The 20212-nt window shown below is 31.7% G+C and overlaps 3 protein-coding genes across 5 annotated transcripts; all 3 read right to left on the reverse strand.

Moving 5' to 3' along the window:
* Nucleotides 1-648: 648 nt before the first annotated feature.
* Nucleotides 649-1067, reverse strand: LOC146886144 (uncharacterized). The gene has a single exon (XM_085672911.1). The coding sequence runs from the start codon at nucleotides 1050-1052 to the stop codon at nucleotides 687-689; it is 366 nt and encodes a 121-aa protein (XP_085529037.1). The 5' UTR covers nucleotides 1053-1067; the 3' UTR covers nucleotides 649-686.
* An 81-nt stretch (nucleotides 1068-1148) lies between these two features.
* LOC114184398 (uncharacterized) lies at nucleotides 1149-2875 on the reverse strand. Its single transcript, XM_085673314.1, has 3 exons — nucleotides 1587-2875; nucleotides 1326-1513; nucleotides 1149-1252 (listed from the first exon to the last, which is right to left on the reverse strand). Exons 1-3 carry the CDS (start codon nucleotides 2873-2875, stop codon nucleotides 1149-1151), a joined length of 1581 nt encoding a protein of 526 aa, XP_085529440.1.
* A 6094-nt stretch (nucleotides 2876-8969) lies between these two features.
* Nucleotides 8970-11246, reverse strand: LOC114183336 (UDP-glucosyl transferase 73CC6-like). Of its 3 annotated transcripts, none has more exons than XM_085673152.1 (4): nucleotides 11119-11246; nucleotides 10111-10971; nucleotides 9346-9997; nucleotides 8970-9160 (listed from the first exon to the last, which is right to left on the reverse strand). In XM_085673152.1, exons 2-3 carry the CDS (start codon nucleotides 10861-10863, stop codon nucleotides 9347-9349), a joined length of 1404 nt encoding a protein of 467 aa, XP_085529278.1. In that variant the 5' UTR covers nucleotides 10864-10971; nucleotides 11119-11246; the 3' UTR covers nucleotides 8970-9160; nucleotide 9346. The 3 variants fall into 3 exon arrangements, with proteins under 3 accessions (XP_085529278.1, XP_085529277.1, XP_027926126.1); XM_085673151.1 differs by having other exon boundaries at nucleotides 8970-9163; XM_028070325.2 differs by lacking the exon at nucleotides 8970-9160 and having other exon boundaries at nucleotides 9258-9997.
* Between the last annotated feature and the right edge of the window lie 8966 nt (nucleotides 11247-20212).

A 20212-nucleotide genomic window follows, 5' to 3' on the forward strand; every position in this document is an offset into this window, starting at 1 on the left:
ATGTTGGGTATGGTCTCATCTCATGTTTGAGAGTCAAATTGGGGGTTATAACATGTTCTGGAGAATGACTTGTAAATAATATACCATTGGATGATTTGATAATGAGCAAATTGTGTTTTGGTATTGTATTATGGTCTGGAGTTGTGTTCTGTGTTCGTAGTAGTGAAAATGTCTGGTTTTCTCGCCCAAGCGAGCTAGGCTCGCCTAGGCTAGAAAACCATAAACGCGAGATTATTTTTGCGCGAACAGCTCGCTCAAGCGAAGGCTCAGAGTTTTGAGCGACAGGTTATCTCGTTCAAGCGAGTGCATCTCGCCTAAGCAAGAAATCGAGAGTTGTGAAGACTTGATTTGGTGCATTTCGCCCAGGCGAGAGGTTCTCGCCTAAGCAAGAACTCGAGTTTGGTTTTGTGTATTGCTTAACTCGCCGCCTAGGCGAGGGTGATGAAGTTAGGCGAAGGGAGGGCTCGCCCATGCGAGACAGGCTCGCCTAAGCGAGACTTCGTATATGAGCCATGGTTATCGAATCGAGATTCGTATCGTGCATCGTTTTGTGAATTTTTTTAAATCGTGAATCGAATCTTACTTTGAATCGTAAGATACATGATAAATAAAAAACATTAAAAATATCATATATTATAATTAAATCAAGATCTCCAATTTAAATGTTACATCTTAATTTTATTCTTTCATTCATCATCTCCAAGATCAATATCACTTAGATCATCTTCTTCATCTAATATAACATTTTGTGGCAACTCATCTTCATCTTCTTCATCCTCTTCCTCAACTTCTTCAACCATCCCTTCAATTCCATCATCATTTGCTGGTGTAGTAGATTTTCCCTTTATGTTTAAGTTTCTTGGACCCCTCTTCCTTTTCTGGCTTGGAGCTCCCTCTTCAAGAGTAAAAGATTCATGTATATCCATCCATGAAACATCGTTTGGTAGACAAGGATCCTCTTTTTCAGTAATCCACTCATCATCTGATTCAATATCAGATAGACATATAGGATCATAAGTATCTCCTTTCTCTTCTTTAACCTTTTGTCTCATTTCAAGTTGAAGATTATATTTAACAAAGACAAGAGCATTTAATCTTTGTTGTTCCAAGCGGTTTCTTCTTTTGGTATGGACTTGATCAAATATGCTCTAGTTTCTTTCACAACCAGTAGCACTACAAGTGAGACTTAAAATTCTCAATGCTAGATTTTGCAACTCTTTACCTTCAACACCATAACTTTCCCACCAAAGAGCTGCAATGTCAAAACTAACATTTATAATTTTGAAATTATGCTTTTAATAAAATCTTGAAAAAAAAATTTATACCAGGTTGCTTCTTATCCCTAGTGTCAATTGCCATGCTTCTTCCAAATAATCCTTGGGCTTTCTTAAATCTATCAAGTTGTTGATCAAGTTGAAATCTAATCCTTCTATCAGGGATCATTTTTTCTATGGTCTCATACAAACCATATGAAACCTCTTCATCTGGATTGAAGTTTTTGTCATAATGAAATCTAATATAAAAAAGAAGTATAGTGTTATAGTTATGAAATTGTAATCTAAGAAAGTATAGTGTTAGTTACTTACTTAGGATTAAGGTAGTAAGCAGCATGAAGAGGTCTATGTAACTGCAAATTCCAACGAGTATCAATTATTTTCCACACCTTTTTATAACGAGATTCTTCATTCTTGAAATTTGCAGCTATTTGCTCTTTAGCTCTATCCATAGCTTCATAAATATATGGCATTGCAGGTTTTGAGTCTCCATCCACAAGCCTTAGTATTTTTACAAGTGAAGTGACACACTTCAGGCAATATTGAATAGATTTCCAAAATCTAACATCAGATAAAACAATGCTCACTACTTGTTTACCTTCAGTCTTACTAGCATGTTTACTAGTTGTCCATGCTTCTGAAACAAACATACCTCGAAGAGCATTTTTCTGTTGTGCTATACACTGAAGGGTTAGAAAAGCAGTTGCAAATCTTGTGACTGCTGGTCGAGCTAATTCTTTTCCTTTAGAATATTTTCTATATAAATTTAGGACCCATGTGTGTCTATAAATGAAAGTTATGACTTTTTTTGCATTTGCAATCGTATTGTAAAATACTGGAAGTTCACCAATGTCTTCAAGAATTAAGTCAAGACAATGAGCTGCACACGGAGACCAAAATAGTTTAGTTCTCTTCTCTTCTAACATCTTTCCTGCTGCCACAAAATTAGAAGCACCATCTGTCACAACTTGCACGACATTATCCTCCCCAATTTCTTCAATCAGAGAATCTAACAATTCAAACATTTGTTTAGCATCCTTGATCAGATTACTGGTATCAACAGATTTTAAGAACACTGTTCCGCTTGGACTATTAACTAAAAAGTTGGTAAGAGACCTCCCTTTTCCATCTGTCCAACCATCACACATCAAAGTACATCCCCATTTTTTCCATTCAACCTTATATTTCTCCAAACTAGCTTGGATATTGTCAACCGCTTTTTTCAGATAAGATACTCTAACTTCATGATAAGTTGGAGGCTTTAAACCCTTTCCATATTCCCCAACATATTTCAACATTTGGGTAAATAAGGAGCTTCTTACCAAATTAAATGGCAAAGCATTCCCATATATGCAGTTGCAAATATCTTGAATCACCAACTCTCTATCTTTAAACATTTCATTTATGGTTGTCTGTTTTGCAACTCCTTGTTTTCCCTTCTTACTACATTGAATATCTGTTTCTTCAAAACAGTCTACCCGATTTGCTTCTTTTATTTTTTCTTTATCTTCTAATAACTTCAAAAACATTGCTCTAACATCATCAGGAACAGATGTACAAGCAATGACATTCTCCTTTGTTCCAGCAAGATGATGTTTCATTCTTGCTACATGACCCCAACAAGTATGTGAACAATATTTGCACTTGACTAGAAGTCTATGAGGAGGAACACTCTCACAATGATTTCATGTAATATCTATTTCTTTCTTTCTCTTTGTTTGAGACATACTATTTCTAATTCTACAAATAAGAATAAATTCAAACTAATATTTCTTCTTAAAAAAATATAAATTAACATTCATAATAAAAAAATATAAATTAACATTCAGAATAAAAAATATAAATTAACATTCATAATAAAAAAATTAAATTAACATTCAAAATAAAAAAATTTAAATTAACATTTAGAATAAAAAAAATTAAATTAACATTCAGAATAAAAAAACATAAAAGTAACTCTCAAAATATAAAGTATAAAACGTATACTTTATTTTAAAGATTAATTATGTTTTAGTAAACTATGAAAAAGAAACGTAAATTATGCTAAATTATTTTAAAGTATAAAACATATTTTATTTGAAAAAGAAACGTAGATTTTGATCTTTATGCTAAAAAGATGGAATTTAAAAAAAAAATAAAAACGTAAAGCAAGATCACGCGTGAAGGTTTCCGAAAAAAATGAAATAAAAGGTTGATGTGATGTACATTAAATTAAATATTATTAAAATTAAAAATCTAAAAGCTTCATAAAAAGCAATATATGAAAAAGCCAGCGGCAGAAAACATTTGAAAACATTTGGGGAAAAAACATTTAGGCGAAAAACATTTGAGCAAAAAAAATTTGAGTAGAAAGCAAACCTGTTCAAAATGCTTTCAGGCTTTCTTCTTCATGCGGTGCTTTCTTCTTCACGGGCAGTCAGGTTTTTTATACTTCTTCTTTTCTCTTTCACTTTATGCTTCTTCTCCACCTTCTTATGCATCTCATATTTCTTTCCCCTCTTAATTTATAACCAAATATCCTTCCAAATCTGACTCTTCAGTTTGGGTTTTTTCATTTTCGATGTGTATTGCATGTTGCGTGAAGCTCATCCGGTGTGAGTAGCAGGTCTGAGTAGCGTGTACGTAGTGTGTCGTGAGATGTGTATTTTGAGAAATATTTTGGGGAAGTGTAAGCGTGTCAGAATCGGCTGAAACGAAACTGAATCAGGAATCATACGATTCCTACACGATTCAAGTCAAAAAACGATTCATCTATTGATACGTTTCGTTGGACCAAAATTTCGAACCGTATCGCGATACGAATCGTACGATTCTTTCAATATTAGTTGTTCATTTTAATTACTGATTGATCTTTTATATTTATATATATATATATATATATATATATATATATATATATATATATATATATATATATATATATAAAGACACTACTTCTATTACTTAAAAAATGTTTATATAATTTTATGAAATTAAAAATAAAAATTATTTACATCCTAGATTTACCGTGATTTACGCTATTATTATTTTTTTAATTCTTAGACTTCCTGGCAGTTACAATTGTCATTAAAATCTTTTAAATTTTTAGACTTAGTGGCGGTTATAAACGCCACTACATTTTTTTAATTCTTAGACTTCCCGACAGTTACAACTGCCACTAAAATATTTTAAATTCCTAGACTTAGTGGCGGTTACAACCGCCACAAAAGTTTTTAAATTCCTAGATTTACTGGCAGTTACAATCGCCACAAAAATATTTAATTATTAGTCTTGCTGGCGGTTCCAAGTGCCGTAAAGTATTTTTCTAAAAAAATAAAAAAGAATTTAGAGGTGGTTAAAACCGACGTTAAAAATTTTAGTGGCGATTATTCCGACGGTTACAGTAAACCAACATTATAATGACTTTGTGGCGCTAAATTAGATGGCAGTTAATTAACTGACGGTAGAAAAAATAGTGACGATTATAAGCGCCACTAAATAACACATTAAATTGACACGAAAATTTAAAATTTTAGTAGTGAAAGAACAAATAATAATCATAATAAAAGTTTAAAATAAATTATAATTCTTTATATTTTAGATTATAATACCAAATAAAATTTCATGAGAACCAATACATTTATTAAATTTGCAGACAAATATTCAAATTAAAATATATTTTAAATGTTTGTTTATTTCAATATTTTAAATTCTAATGAATCTCTTTTTTATACACTAATAAAAGTTAGAATACATCACTTGATCAAAATGATACAAAGAACAAATAATAATCACAATAATAAAATTTTAACATAGATCTTGTATCTTTTGAACTTCAATTATGTTGGATGGTGATAAAAATATTCATGACAATTACATTAAATTCTTATATTGTAGTAAATAAAAGTTATTTATTCAATTATAATGAAAAAATTATAGTATGATTGATAATGAATTAAAAATAAAAAATAACTAGATAAAATATATCGAAATAGTATTCTACATAATGAAAATAAATAACAAATAAAAGTATTAAAAAATTAACAAATGTTTATAAACAATTTGAGAGACTATTGAAAGAAATCACACAAAAGAAAACAAATGTATAATCAAGAGTATGATAAGATGAAAAATACCTTAGAGATCTAAGAAAACTTTTCAAATATCAACATATATACTCAATGGTTGAGAAATAACAAAAATTGTTTTAGCGAAACAAAAGAGTTTTTCAAATGAAACAAAAACTAATAATAATAAGTAAAGGATTTTTTTTTTATATTACCTAGTAAACGAAATGTTTGTGCTATTAAATATTTAAATTGAGAGTATTAAACATTCTCATGTAAAACGAAAATATACAATAAATAAAATATTAAAAAATAATAGAAATATTCAAATGTGAGACAAAAAAATTTAATTAACTTACATATTTTTAACATAATTACGTAAAAGTTATGATAAGATGAAAAATATAATTAAGATGCGAATGAGTTTCATGACAAACCAAATAATTAAAAGAAATAAAAAATAGGATATATATATATATATATATATATGGTTACTTAATTAATTGTGAATATTTTAATAATTTAAACAAGGACGGGTATTATGGCGAGGATATGTACATCCCCATACCCAATTGAAAAAGTCGGAGATTCCCCATACCTAGTCAATATGGGTATTCTCTTTCAAAATGGGGACGGGTTCGGGCAATACCCACGGGGGTGGGTTTATTTGCCATCTCTAGATGATAGCTACCAACAGAGGGGCCGAGAGCATGTGGCGTCCGATGGTGAGTCGAGACCGCTAGGCGGTCTGCGTTGGGATTTCGCTTGACAGTGCTTAGGCATCGCTAGGGATAGCACAAAGGGCAGGGTGCTCTTTTGCTTGCATTTTTTGTGTTTTGAGATGTCGAACTTGGACTAGGAGATGCTTGACAGCGTCACGAGCGGGTAGGTTCATGACTGGTGGTGAATGCGTGATTAATATGAGTAGGAAGGTTCATATTAATGATGCTCTCGTGTGAGGATACGACCGAGGAGGTTCATATGTTTCGTGCTCACACTTAATGACTGCTGCGAGCGGGGAGGTTTGTAGCTGGATGGATTACGCATGTTGGACTACGGGCGGGGAGGTCCATAGAGTTGGACTATGAACGAGAAGGTTCGTAGAGGTTGGACCATCAGCAGACAGGTTCGTGGAAGCAAGAGATATCCTAGGTCCATGGTCAAGTATTTGTATAGAGTTCCTGGGGTAGTAGTTTCATTTGTATAATAAGACGATGATTAGAAAACCTTAAAGCAGTAAGGATTTAAGATTAAGCATTGAATTGAACAAAGTAACTTGGGTGAATCTCTATATTATTAATTTTCATGCTTATATTGTTATGAGTTCACCCTTTTTGTTTGTGTTTAGCGATGATCGTGTAACTTGTCACACGTGAGCATATGATGTTCCAGGTGACACTAGAGATGCGTAGATACGAAGAGAAGGCCACTAGGGGCGTTTTATTATAACTATCTATGATTGTAGTATTTATTTCTAGTCAGTTTTGAAAGTTGTATAACTATTATGGATCTGTTCATTTGAATTTAAGCGCGTTGAACAAGGTTTTTTTTTATATTTTACCACGTTTGGGGAATAGTATATTATAACGATTCATGTTTTCATTATAAATTATTTCTTTTATTAAGTAATTTCCAACAAGGACGTTACAGCTTGTAGCCAGAACAAGTAGCTAGTAGCTTGTAGCTAAAGTAAGTAGCTTGTAGCTTGTAGCTAAAGTAAGTAGCTAGTAACAAGAATTAGAGTTAGTAGATAGTAACTAGTAGATAGTAGCTAGTGGCTAGTAGCTAGTAACTAGTGACTAGTAGCTACAACTAGAGTTAGTAACTAGTAGCTAGTGGCTATAGCTAAAGCTAGTAGCTTGTAGTTAAAGCTTGTAGCAAGAACTAATAGTTAGTATCTAGAGCTAGTAGCTATATCTAGTAGCTAGTAGCTAGTAACTAGTAACTAGTAGCTAGAGCTAGTGCATAATAGGTAGAGCATGTAACTAGTAGGTTGAAGATGCAACTAGTAGATAGTAACTAGAGCTAGTAGCTAGTAACTAGAACTAGTAACTAGAGCTAGTAGTTAGTAGCTAGTAGTTAGTAACTACTAACTAGTAGCTAGTAGCTATCGAGTAGCTAGTAGCTAAACCGAGTAGCTAAAAGTAAGTAGCTAGTAGCTAGCAACTAGTAACTTGTAGCCAATGCTAGTAGCTAGTAACTAACACTAGTAGCTAGTAGCTATTAGAAAGAATTAGTAGCTAGTGGCTAGAGCTACAACTAGTAGTTAGTGTCTAGAGCTACAACTACTAATCAGAGCTAGTAGCTAGTAACTAGAGCTAGTAGCTAGAACTAGTAGCAAGTTGCTAGTAGCTAGTCTTTAGTAGCTAGAAGTTAGTAGCTAAACCTAGAAGCTAGTAGTTAAAGCTAGTAGCTAGTAGCCAGAGCTAGTAACTAGAGCTAGCAGCTACAACTAGTAGCTAGTCTTTAGTAGCTAGAAGCTAGAGTTAGTAGCTAATAGCTAAACCTAGTAGCTTGTAGCTAGAGCTAATAGCTAGGGTTTAGGGCTATTAACTAGTAGCTAGAGCTAGTAGCTAGAACTAGAACTAGTAGTTAGTGGTTAGTAGCTAGAGCTAGTAGCTAGTAACTTGTAGCCAATAGCTAGAACTAGTAGCTAATAGTTGATAGCTAGAGCTAGTAGCTAGTAGTCATAGCTAGTAGCTATAACTAGAGCTATTAGCTAGAGATAGTAGTTAGAGCTAGTAGCTAGTTGTTAGTAGCTAGCAGCTAGAGTTAGTTGCTAATAGCTAGCAGCTAGAGCTAGTAACTAGTAGCTAAACCTAGTAGCTAGTAACTAGAGCTAGTAGCTAATAGCTAGTAGCTAGAACTAGTAATTAGAGTTAGTAACTAGTAGTTAGAGCTAAAGCTGATTACTAGCTTTAACTAATACCTCTAGCTACTAGCTTTAACTCTAACTACTAGCTATAGCTACTAATTACTAACTATAACTACTAGTTACTGACTATTAGTTACTAGCTACCAGTTCTACCAACATGTCATACCTTTTAGAATGTATTTTAGAATGTAGAGTCCTAGGGTGACAATTTTCTCTTCAAACATCATATCCCTAGGATACACATCAACAACATCGCACATTCTCATTAAAAATTGACAAAACGTTTTAACAATGTAAACAACTTCATTAATTTTGTAACGTCACAATCCCCAAAAAAAAGTCACCATTAAAGAAAAAATGTCAATTAAATATTAATGAGGCAAACCCTTATCCAGTGAGTTCACAACAGCCACAAAAATCTTCATTGTAACTTGGGTGCTTAAGTAATCAACTTCGTTGAAGTCACTAACAACGGTTTTGACACCTAATCAACACGATCACCATCTCAATCCACTTGCATCATACTTCCGAACTTGGAAAAATTGTGTAGTACAAGACCCAAAATTAGTCAAAGGTCCAAAGCCATCTCACATTAAAGGTTTGAATTCTAAACATGAAGTTCAGATTGTGCTGGCCCAGGTTCAGTAATTATCAATTATCATTATTATTATCTTTCTATTATTGTATTATCTCTCTATTATCATTATTATTATTATCTTATATTAGTTATTAACATAACTATTGGATCAATTAATCCTATATATACACACACTCTTTGGTAGAGGGAGTAAATATATATTATTTAACACTAAACATTCTTTACATCGAATTCATACTCTCATACTAACTTAAGAATAGAAGAATTTTCTTGGGATAGATCTCTTCTTGATATCGCTCAGAGCTTGATCCAAACTATTCCGTACTAGCATTTTGGCTTCGGTGATCGTTGACTCCACTCGACGCGACTTCTTGGCAAATTCCGATAAGAATAATAATATATTGAATTAAATTAATTACTTAAAATATAAATTAAATTATTAAATAGAAAAGTAATAAAATGGATTGCAGAATGAGAGTGAAAATATATTTGGAGTGTAAAGAAATCAGGATCCAAAATGAAATCCAAAATCCCAAACAAACCATTCACAACCTTAAACATTGGTCACTTTGATCGATTGAAGAAGGGCTGTGACATTATGATAAGAGGATCCACCTTCCTGAACAGCTTTATGTGCTTTTTCCTTCAACTCCTTCACTCGTTTTCTGAACAACCCTCCTTCATCCTTCATTACCTTTCTCACAGCACTCTCAATTCTTTCCCAGCCCACCAGCTCCTTTCTCACATCATAGGGCGACATGCTCCATTCCCAAACCCCCACACTCTCCCCAATCCCAAGCACCTCAGTCACCAACTTCTCACACAAAAACTGGTCACCAAACCTAGGCATGGTGATCAAAGGCACCCCCTCACAAATCCCCTCCAACACTGAACTAGCCCCACAATGTGTTAGGAACCCTCCAATGCCAACATGCTTCAATATCAAACCCTGTGGAACCCACCCTCTCACTACCATTCCTCTGTCGTCTTCCCTCATCCTTTCTTCAATCCCATGCAGCAATCCTTCTTCATTCACTTTCTTCGGAAGCACCAAGATGAAATTGTGCCCTGAGGCCTCCAACCCACGCGCAATCTCCAAATATTGCTCTTTGCTCAGACGAGACAAGCTTCCAAAACATACATACACCACTGACCTGGCTTCCTTTGTGCTCAGCCAGTTGAGGCACTCATGTTCACCACCAACCTAAAATTACTTGACAAACCAAATCATAATCTTGCAAAAGATAGATATTCATAACAAAATGGTAAATCTGTGTCTTGGTGAAATCTTACTGATCTAATGCTTTTGTGGCTTACATGATTCTCTTGTGATGATGTGCCTCTTCTGTGGTAATAATCCACCATAAGCGAGAGTTTGCCAACGTGCCACACCTTAACGCCGGTGAGTTTCTGGTAGTACTCGGTGTACCCATCTTCGAGCTCTGCAAAGGTGTCCACGATAACCCCAACACTGTTGTTTTCCTTGGCTTGCAGCATAGTACGAGCCATGGTGTGGAAGCTGGTGGTCCACGGGTTAAAGTTAAGCGTGACATTGTGTGGGAGAGAACCAGGGACGACAAAAGAAAGCGAAGAATCCGAAGGAAACGCTTGGTGTTGGGAGTTGTTGATGGCCTCAGCAACGCAAAGAGCGAAGATGGGCATGGGGTTGTAAACCGCGGTGGCGATGTTGAGTGTGGAAGAGAAATTCCATGGAAACATTATGTCCAAAATCACAGCATGAGGAGGGTTTTGCTGCAGAAAGGTTTCTATCTGGGGTTTGAGGTCTTGTGTGGCCTTCCATATCTTGTACGCGGTTCGGTTGTCTTCTGCAGATGATAGATTCTCAGAAGAAAGACCATGTTCGTTGGAGGGGAGGTTGAAGGTATGAACTTTGAGGTGTTTTGGGATGAATTGAGCGTTTGAAGGAGTTGTGAGAACCGTAACATGGTGGCCACGAAAGGCTAAAACTTGACCCAGATTGATCTGTGGCATCATGTGCCCTGGTGATGGAAATGGGAGGAGGTAGAGCTTCAGAGAACTTGAATCTGCCTCAGAAAATAAACCTTCCATCTCTTAGATTTCTCCTTGTGAATTGTTTTGCAGACCTGTTTATGCAGCATATAAACAGAGCATACCCCGATTATATGATGCAGACACAGATCCACTTGTGTAAAGAATCTGTGAAATGCACAAATGAAAAACGAAAATCAAGTGGTGTAAAGAATTTTTCGTGCTTATAACCGAAGTTTTACCTTAAAACTTGACTATGATTTTTACATTGGTGAAGTCTAACAAGGAGAAACTTAAAAGTCAGAGAAAAACTACCTTAAATTCCGGTCCTCCTACGTAACGATGGTGATGGATAATAATTAAGAAAAAGAAGACAAGTAATTTAAAATTTAAAAGGAAATGTTGTGTAGAAGGTAAGAGAGATTTGCGAACAGAGAAGAGGCATCAAGTATGTATATATACATATATATATATATATATATATATATATATATATATATATATATATATATATATATATATATATATATATATGTATATATGTATATATGTATATATGTATGTATGTATTTAGTTGGGTGATGAGTTGATATGAAAAATCATTGGATTGTTACGTGGATTGAATAGAAGAGAGTGGTGCTTCGTGTCTTAGTCTCTCTGTTCCTCGTGGCACTCGTTTTGCGTATATTGATTTGAATATTTTGTGGTCCCACCATTCTTAATTTCTTCCAAATGAAGAACTACCTTAATTATTGTCTTAGAATATGATTTGTAGGATAGTTATAATAAACGTGTCTCTTATTAAAATTTGAGTTATTTTTTATTTTAATTTTTCTTTCATTTTCTTTTATTTTTCATCACCTTTTTCTACCTTTTTTTTTTCTTATATTTCTTTCCACCTTCTAAACATAAAGTTAGTCGACATAAATCCTTAATTACAAGAATTCCAAACATATTAGTTCAATAACTTGTAATTAAATTAAAAGTTTCTTTCCCTCAAACCTCCTATCTCTCTCAACATAAACTAAACTTTATTTGGCATTGTTCCCATTACAAGTCTCACATTTTAGTGAGGAAGGAAGATAAATGAAAAAAAATTAAAATTAAAAAAAAACAAATTTTGACACATAATATTTTTTAAATAATATTAACTTAAATTTAATGGAATAAATTACATTAAGTTTTATAAAAAAAATATAAAGACTCAATAAAAAAATATGGAAACTAACACTAATTAAAAACCTAAATAAAAAATTACTAATTAATTTTTTTTATTTTATATATTAAATAATTATTAACATAAAAGTCATTCTGAAAACTAATAAAATAAATATTCTGTTTATTCATTTTGTAATATTATAATCATATACTAAAAGTTAAAACTGATAAGAAACACTAAAAAATCTAAGAAATAAGTTATAAAAATAATATTTTTATTAACAGTTATGAATAAGAAAATACGTGAAATTTGTGTTTGGTAAACCATCACTTTCAGTGAAAAGTGAGTATGTCCGAGAAATTCCTTTCCTAAACTTTTGTACTGTAACTTTCTTTTTTTCCACCTAAATTTTGTACTTGAAAATTTTGTTTTCACTAATTTAAGATTTACTTCTGTATTCTCTTTCTTTCCTTTTAAAGTCTTTGATGGTATCTAAAGCCGTTTTTCCTTTCAAGATGACATCTTCTTCCACAATCCACACGTCCCTTCCTTTTGTAGGAGAGAATCTTCCTCAGTTCTTCCTCACACCATCAATACTTTCGTAACTTAAGCTTTATTTGAACGGAAGGATGGATTTGAAGAAATAAATTTAAAGATGAATGGTAAATAGTTTGAATTAAGAAAAAGATGGTCTGATATATGTTTATTTGAGAACAAATTGTGAAAATTTATGTATGGTGTGATGAATAAAATAAATAAAAAGAATGTTTTAATGAATATTATATTTTAAAAAATGTTTCAAAATATAAATTAAAATTAAAATTTACTTAAAGAAAAAATATAAATATAAATAAAATATTTTGAATAAATATTAAATTTTAAATTATTTTAATTATATATATTTAATATATATAATATAAAAATGTATACAAACATATTATATTATATATATATATATATATATATATTAAAATATAATTAATATATAAAATAATAAGTTATTATAATTTCTTTTGCAAATCTTCATATATGTGAAGAGAAAGCTTAAGAGGAAAAAGTTTTTTGGTTTTTGTGTTTTAACGATATTTATGAAAGTTTGTGAATGATTTGATTGATTTGATAAATAACAAAAATTTATAATAGATAAAATTTGAAGATTACTAAATTATCTATGATGATAAAAGTAAAATAAAATGAATTTTGGAGAGATTAAAAGTTTTAAATTTTAAAAAGGAACACACACAGCACATATCACAACTACACACAACACACACCACATATATCAAAACTAGTTAGCTAATCGGTTTTGTCACTCTCTCACACACTACACATAGCACACACATAACTACACACAACAAACACACACACACCCCATAACTGGTTTTGTCACACACTCACTACACACAACACAACACACACTTGACTATCATGCACAACTTACCTTTTGATTTTATGAACGTATATCGTGTGAAGGATTGCTAAGGATGACAGAATGTCAAGGAGGGATGTTGGATAAAGCTTTTGCTTCTAGAATTAATATTCTTATAACTTTGGGAGGTGCCGTAATGAAATTAAGCATTTCTTCTAACCTTTTCATATACATTATTAGTTGATTTTCTAAATTCCAAAAACAATGACAGGTACCATTTTTGCCTTTGCTAGAGTAGACATCATGCGGGAGATACTAAAGTTCTATTCTTTATTTATGGGGTTTATTATCATATCCATGTTTTTTTTGTTTCATTTTTCACATTTTCTCCTAATATGGTGTTGTTTTTTGGTTATGAGTCTTTCATAGCTCATAGTCATGGATTCTATGCATTCTTTCTTTGACTTTGTTTCTTTCATAATGCATGATATCATATTGATTTATTGTTATACATCTCCTTCCATAATTTTATTCTTGGATATTCTTTTGCTTCATTTTGATTTTATATTTACATTATTTGAATTAAAATGTTTAAACTATGACCATGTATGGGTAAAAATGCAACCACTGTTTTTGTGATCTGCATTTACTACTTTGTTTGTGTTTTCCACAATAGTGCCCCATTTTTTCTTTACAAATGTAAACTTTTGAATTACGTTGACAGGTACTACTCAAAGACTAGGCACGTCGAAATACTAGCTTTAAAAATAAAGGAAGGAACTGATTTTGTGGAAGGGGTTGAGTTCAATCTATGACATGGATGTAAACTCCATTTTCAATTAATTTGTCACAATTGCTAATTTTATATATGTTAATTCCATATTTGAGAATGACATATTACCTATGTAATCTACTTTTTATGTTCTTGATGTTCTTAAGCTTGGACTTATGAATTGTAATATAGATTTGCGATAACAAATTTGTGATCCAAGGATGTTTTCTATGCTATCAATTGCTTAGGCTGATTTTGTTGGGAACAAAATACTCAATTATGGCAAGTTCGTAGACGTGATAATTCACTTGCAAAGAATGGAGAATGATGAATATTTCCAAAAGCATTCATGTGTTCTAACAAAGACTAGATTCACTATATTGAGTTTGGCGAGCTAAAGACAACATTAGTAGATGAGTAGAGAGAAAATGACATTGTTGTATTGGATGACAAGATGGATTATACATGGTGAGGTAATACATTAGTCCCTTATTTATTTTTTTAATTTGATTACTTTTTGGGTTGAATTTCAATAGATAGTACGGACAAATCAACTTGTTGAATTCACTTATGACCTATATAAGTTGGTTTTAAGAGAGTTGATAAACACTTGATATTTCTAAGTGCGAAAAATAGTGATATGAATTTGGAAACTCACTATCTGAATTACATAGTTTGTAGTTGGTGTTTGAAGATTTTGAAATCTTGGAGCAAAGTCTTGCTTGCTTATAACTAGAAGAACATGTGTTTGGTTGGCTAGGGAGAGCCTCCATCAAGTTTGGTTGTTCTTGTGCTTCTATGTGGTTCATGATGTGATTCTGGGTCTGTAACTGAGATTATTACATTGTAGGGGATAAGATTCTTGTGGGATTCAAGTATCTTGGTGTTTTGTTTTATTAAAAAGTGTAATCTTTGAGGAATTTTGTAAAACTTTTGATATAGTGCATGATTAGGCTTAGGTTGTCCTGATAAATTGGATGTAGCTTAAGTATTGAGTGAACCAGTATAAAAATCAATGTGTGATCCTATCTCCCTTATCTTATACATCATTTAAATCTCAAGAAAACTCACTAAATCAATCTTTGTAAGGTGTCTATGTGTTTTTACGTTATCTGGTAATACAACTAAGTTGGATATATTGATTGAAACAAATCTTGTTGGATAAAGAATGTTATTTGAGTAATTTGATAAAGAATGTTATTAGTTGATTGATTTTATCTTTTAATCTGTTGAATCATATTGTGTGAACAGATTAATCTATTATTTTTGTTTTTCGTCAACTGAAAAGTGTGATTTTGTCGCAATACATCTCTGATTTACTGGTCAATTTAATTTGTTTTAAAAGGGTTTTCATAAGTTTTAATTGGACATATTTTTAATACTCATCCAATTCAACCCCCTTCTTGGCTTAGAACGATCTTTTAAACCTACAATAGTATTAAGAGCAACAAAATAAGATGATTCAAAAGCTTATTTTCTATCAAATATACTTTGATATTATTCATAATTAACTTGATATGTTACTATTTTTGGTATATTATTGCTCATCATTTTGTTATGTATTAGCTTATCCTTGTACTTGTGTGTTTTGTTTTCTTTCTAACGCGATGATCTTATATTTTTATATATGGGAGCAGTGTTTGAAGCTAAGGGTAAAAGTAGAGTAGCACAGAAACTAGAATGAACACTAAGAATTAGTATAAAATTATCTTAGATAATCCATTTAAAAAAATTAATAAAGTTCCTCTTTTATGTTTTGAAATACTAATAAGTTCATTTTGAATGTATTTTAAAAGGTAATTTGATCTAACTTTAAGAAATTTGGGCTGTTACAAGTAATTATTTATCAAAAAAAATTTATGTAAATTGGTTTTTTAGTAATTAATAGTAAAGAAATTGATGGTCAAACAATTTTTAAATATTAAATATTACTAAATTTTATTATTCGTACCTAACTTCACATTAAAATCACTATACCTAATTTCAGAAGCAACATTAATTTAAAATTCTCGTTCAGGCTAGTCTCCATGCTTTGAGCATCATTTGTGTAAAAGGAGCGGGTAGGTTTGCGTTGGCTGAACTAATAAAAAATCTTACAAAGTCCAAGTGTTTAGAGAACACTCCGGAATATTTCATATTGGGCAATATTAATGTCACCTGTGACGTATATATTTACCTTTTTGTGCTGTCCTAGTTATTTATTTGTATGAATGAATATAATTATAAATATTGAATTAATGTAATTATAAATATCGAGTTAATGTTATGATGGTTCTGAAACCAGGGGAAAGTGATATTGAAATAACTATCTGTTTTATATAAATTTGGTATTTCACAAATATCTATTAGGAAGATTGATATTCTATAATTTTTGCATTAAATACTTTTGTACTAGAATTTCATTTAAAATTAGAATTAGTTTATATTTTAAATTTGGTCAATTTTAATTTTAAAATTTTAAAATTTTAAAATATTAAAATTAAATTAATATATTTATTTTAATTAAATAATGTTAATTTTTTTAATATGTTAAACGTATTTTAAGTTAATATTGAAGTTATTTATACTGTTTATACATTTCTAATTCAATATTCATTACGAAATATGTTTTTAAAAAAAATTAATATAATTAGATAAAAAAGACTACATTTATTTATATTTAAAATTTAAAAACAAAAATATATATCTAAAATTTTAAATAAAAACAAATTTTAATTTTAAATCGAGATTTATGGTCTAAAATCATTCTTAACCATTTATATCATAACATCTAAATAGGTAAAGTAACACAGGGTAGGTGATTATTAAATAACCTTTTTATTTTATTTTAGTGGACTACAGCATTTTATACATAATATGTACCATTAATTATCATTGATATTCAATGTCTTTTGCGAAAGATGTTTTTATTATTATAAAATTAAGAAGGGTAAACTATAATTAAGGATGCCACGTTGAAAGCGTGGTGATATGAAATAATTTTCTATTTTAATGGAATTCTGAGGGTTAACCAGATAGCATTGAACACACCTTGAGCTGTTGAAATGGGCCGAAATGTTTTGTGCACATTCTGCTGTCAAAGATGTTACGAGGCTTCTTGAGTTTTCCAAAACTCTAGCTAAGGGCTGAAAATGGATGCTTCTACTCAAAGTTATTCAAGTTTTCAATAAAATATCATGCCATGCGGTGTTGCTCTTGCTTTCCTCAGGGTTTAGTTTTCTTAACTTATTTTCTCTAATTGAATTCTGTCCAGTTGGAATTTGATATCAATATTGTTTTGGCCTGATTTACGTGGAAGTTGTAATAAAGATTATTTTCTTTTTATATTTTATAATATTAATTCTATCTTTTATAATATAATTATTTATTAAAATTTTTAAAATTAATGTTTATTTTTATTTATTTTCTATAAAATTGTTTATTTTTTTTTATTTATCAAAAATTAATTTTTTTATTCATTTCACTTTATTTGTAATAAATATAAATTTATTTTATATATTAACTTAATAATATTATACTATTATCATTAGTAACAAACTATCATTCATATTTAAAAAATTATACACACAAACGCTATTGTTGTAACATCCCATTTAAATAATAACATAATTAAATGAAATCTTACACCGAATAAATATAAAGAGCCAAGTTGCGGAGTATAAGGTCACTCCTTACAGTTATTCAAGGTACTTAAAAGAAAATATTAAAGCTCACTACAATGCCTACAACCCAAAAGGAGTAAGAGATAGCCAGTATTCAAAATAAAGCCTTAGGGACAATACAATACACGGATCTTAGTCCTAAAGAAAAGCCCAAATAAAACGTGAAGTCCAGCCCAAGTAGACTATGCAGCGAAGTCATCTCTCTCCTGTTGACCACGAGTACCTCTCGCATCTGCTCCCATCAATAAATTGATGATCATCGCAAAGGTAGAAGAACAACATACAAGGCAATCAAACAAGCAAAGAGTAAGCTAGAGCCAAAAAGATTTCATCATGCAAACAGATATACTTTCACAGTCCAATATACACAGATCATCCAAGCATGTTATGACCTTCAAATCAATACACTAAGACTCGACTCGACTCATCCGGATACATATAACCTGGTCGGATTCAGCGGATGCTTGCACTTGTGGTGGATACCTCTGCTCACCCCCGAGCTATGTGTTACAAGTGTTACAATGAATCAATTCCCTCACACACAAGGTTAGCCCTTTATGAGTTTCAGTCCTCCTGCTACTCTCACCACAGGAGTCAGTCCGCTCTAAGTGAGACTAACTGACTCCTGACTCCTTAGAGTGTCAGGATGCAATCCTTACCTTGAATCCTTACCAAGTTATATAGATGGGGCACCACCATGGACACCCACTAACAGGGACCATGGACCATGGAATTACGTCCCGACCACTAAAGCACGACCAGGAAGTCTCACCTAGAGACTCATGGATTTACGTACTGACAACATACCAATCACATTCCAAACAAACAAATAATATTGATCATGCATTTAACACCTCACGCCATCCTTTGTAACCCATCATCATTCATATTCCATGTTCATTTCATACCATCCCATTCTTCTCAATTCGGGGATATAGAACTTCACCTCATATCAATATTATGCCATCAATGTAACATTATTGTTCATACCGAATTCATGACCACATATATAACCAACCATTTCATTTAAATCGCATGCCAAGATTTATCCATTTTTATCATTAACAATCCATGAATCACATCACTCATGCAAATTCATTCATCTCATACTTTATAAATGCATACTAAGACATACATATATCACAAAATAGTATTCATCCTAAATAAATGAGTGTCAACGTTTAAGTACTTGCAATTCTATACAATCAAGCACAACCCACAACCATAGTTCTTACACCAAAATTCCCAAGAAAATTTATTATCACGAAACCAAAATCATTGTAGTAATGCGTGACACATTTCTCAAGCTACAGACATCTAATCGACGATCTAACCGGTCAAATCATAAAATTTGAGCTCAATCCAACGGTTAATGAGTCAGGAAAGTCAATTTTACTAAAACTGCGCATATCAGAAAAATACACAGTCGCCCAGCGAGCCAAGGAACTCGCCCAGCGACTATGCGACGCATCAGAATACGAGAAATGACGTCAAACATCACATTTTCATTAATATTTGAACCCCTAACTCAGAAATATACCAAAACTAACGTTTTCCAATCATTTAAGCATAAAACAGAAACGAAAACAAACCACATGTTTCAGAAACGCGCAAAAGAATCTAGCTTCCATTACCTGGAGAAGGGCTAATATTGGACTTCGACTCTTAAGCCAGCGAAACCAGGCTCCAAGGATAAATCTATGAACTGATATAGTGGCACGACAAAGGAGATTGGATTCACATAGTGAGTCCTAACATAAACCACGAAATAACTTAGAAAGACTAGGTTCGAGAACTAACTTACGTGAACGGGAGATGGAGGTTGAGCTCACTTGAACTTGGGTAGATCTCCAAACCCTAGCAGAGGTTCTGTGGAGAGAAAATGGGTGAGTTAGGGCACTGATTTTTCAGAAAGACTTGCAATTGAGGGACCTTGTCTGCTTTAGGGGCCTTGGCACCCCATAGGCCAGCCCTTTTGGTCCAACAGTGTGGCAGCCCTTAACATTAGGACACTCAATAAAGGTGAGTCTTACAATTGCACTTATGTGTACACTAAAATTGCACTTATGTGAGTCTTTTAAATATATATATATATATATATATATATATATATATATATATATATATATATATAAAAGAATCTTCAGATAATAAAGAAAAGTTATATATATATATATATATATATATATATTCAATAATGCACGATCTGTTTATCATTGTTATTCAGACTAGCTAGAATTGTGAGATCCTGAAAATTTTAATAATTATAAAAACAATCTTAAATTAATATTTTAATTTAAAGATAAAATTTTTTATTAGTTATATAATTTAAAAAATTGGTTATTAATTATTTAATTAAAAAGATATTAGATATTGTTAGATAATAAGAGATATGGTTATAATTAGATATTAATAAGTGATGATAAAATATTTAAAAGGTTATGAGA

Source organism: Vigna unguiculata, chromosome 5 (assembly GCF_037176805.1).
Source record: "Vigna unguiculata cultivar grain cowpea cultivar isolate G323 ecotype 2 chromosome 5, ASM3717680v1, whole genome shotgun sequence".
Classification (NCBI taxonomy): domain Eukaryota; kingdom Viridiplantae; phylum Streptophyta; class Magnoliopsida; order Fabales; family Fabaceae; genus Vigna; species Vigna unguiculata.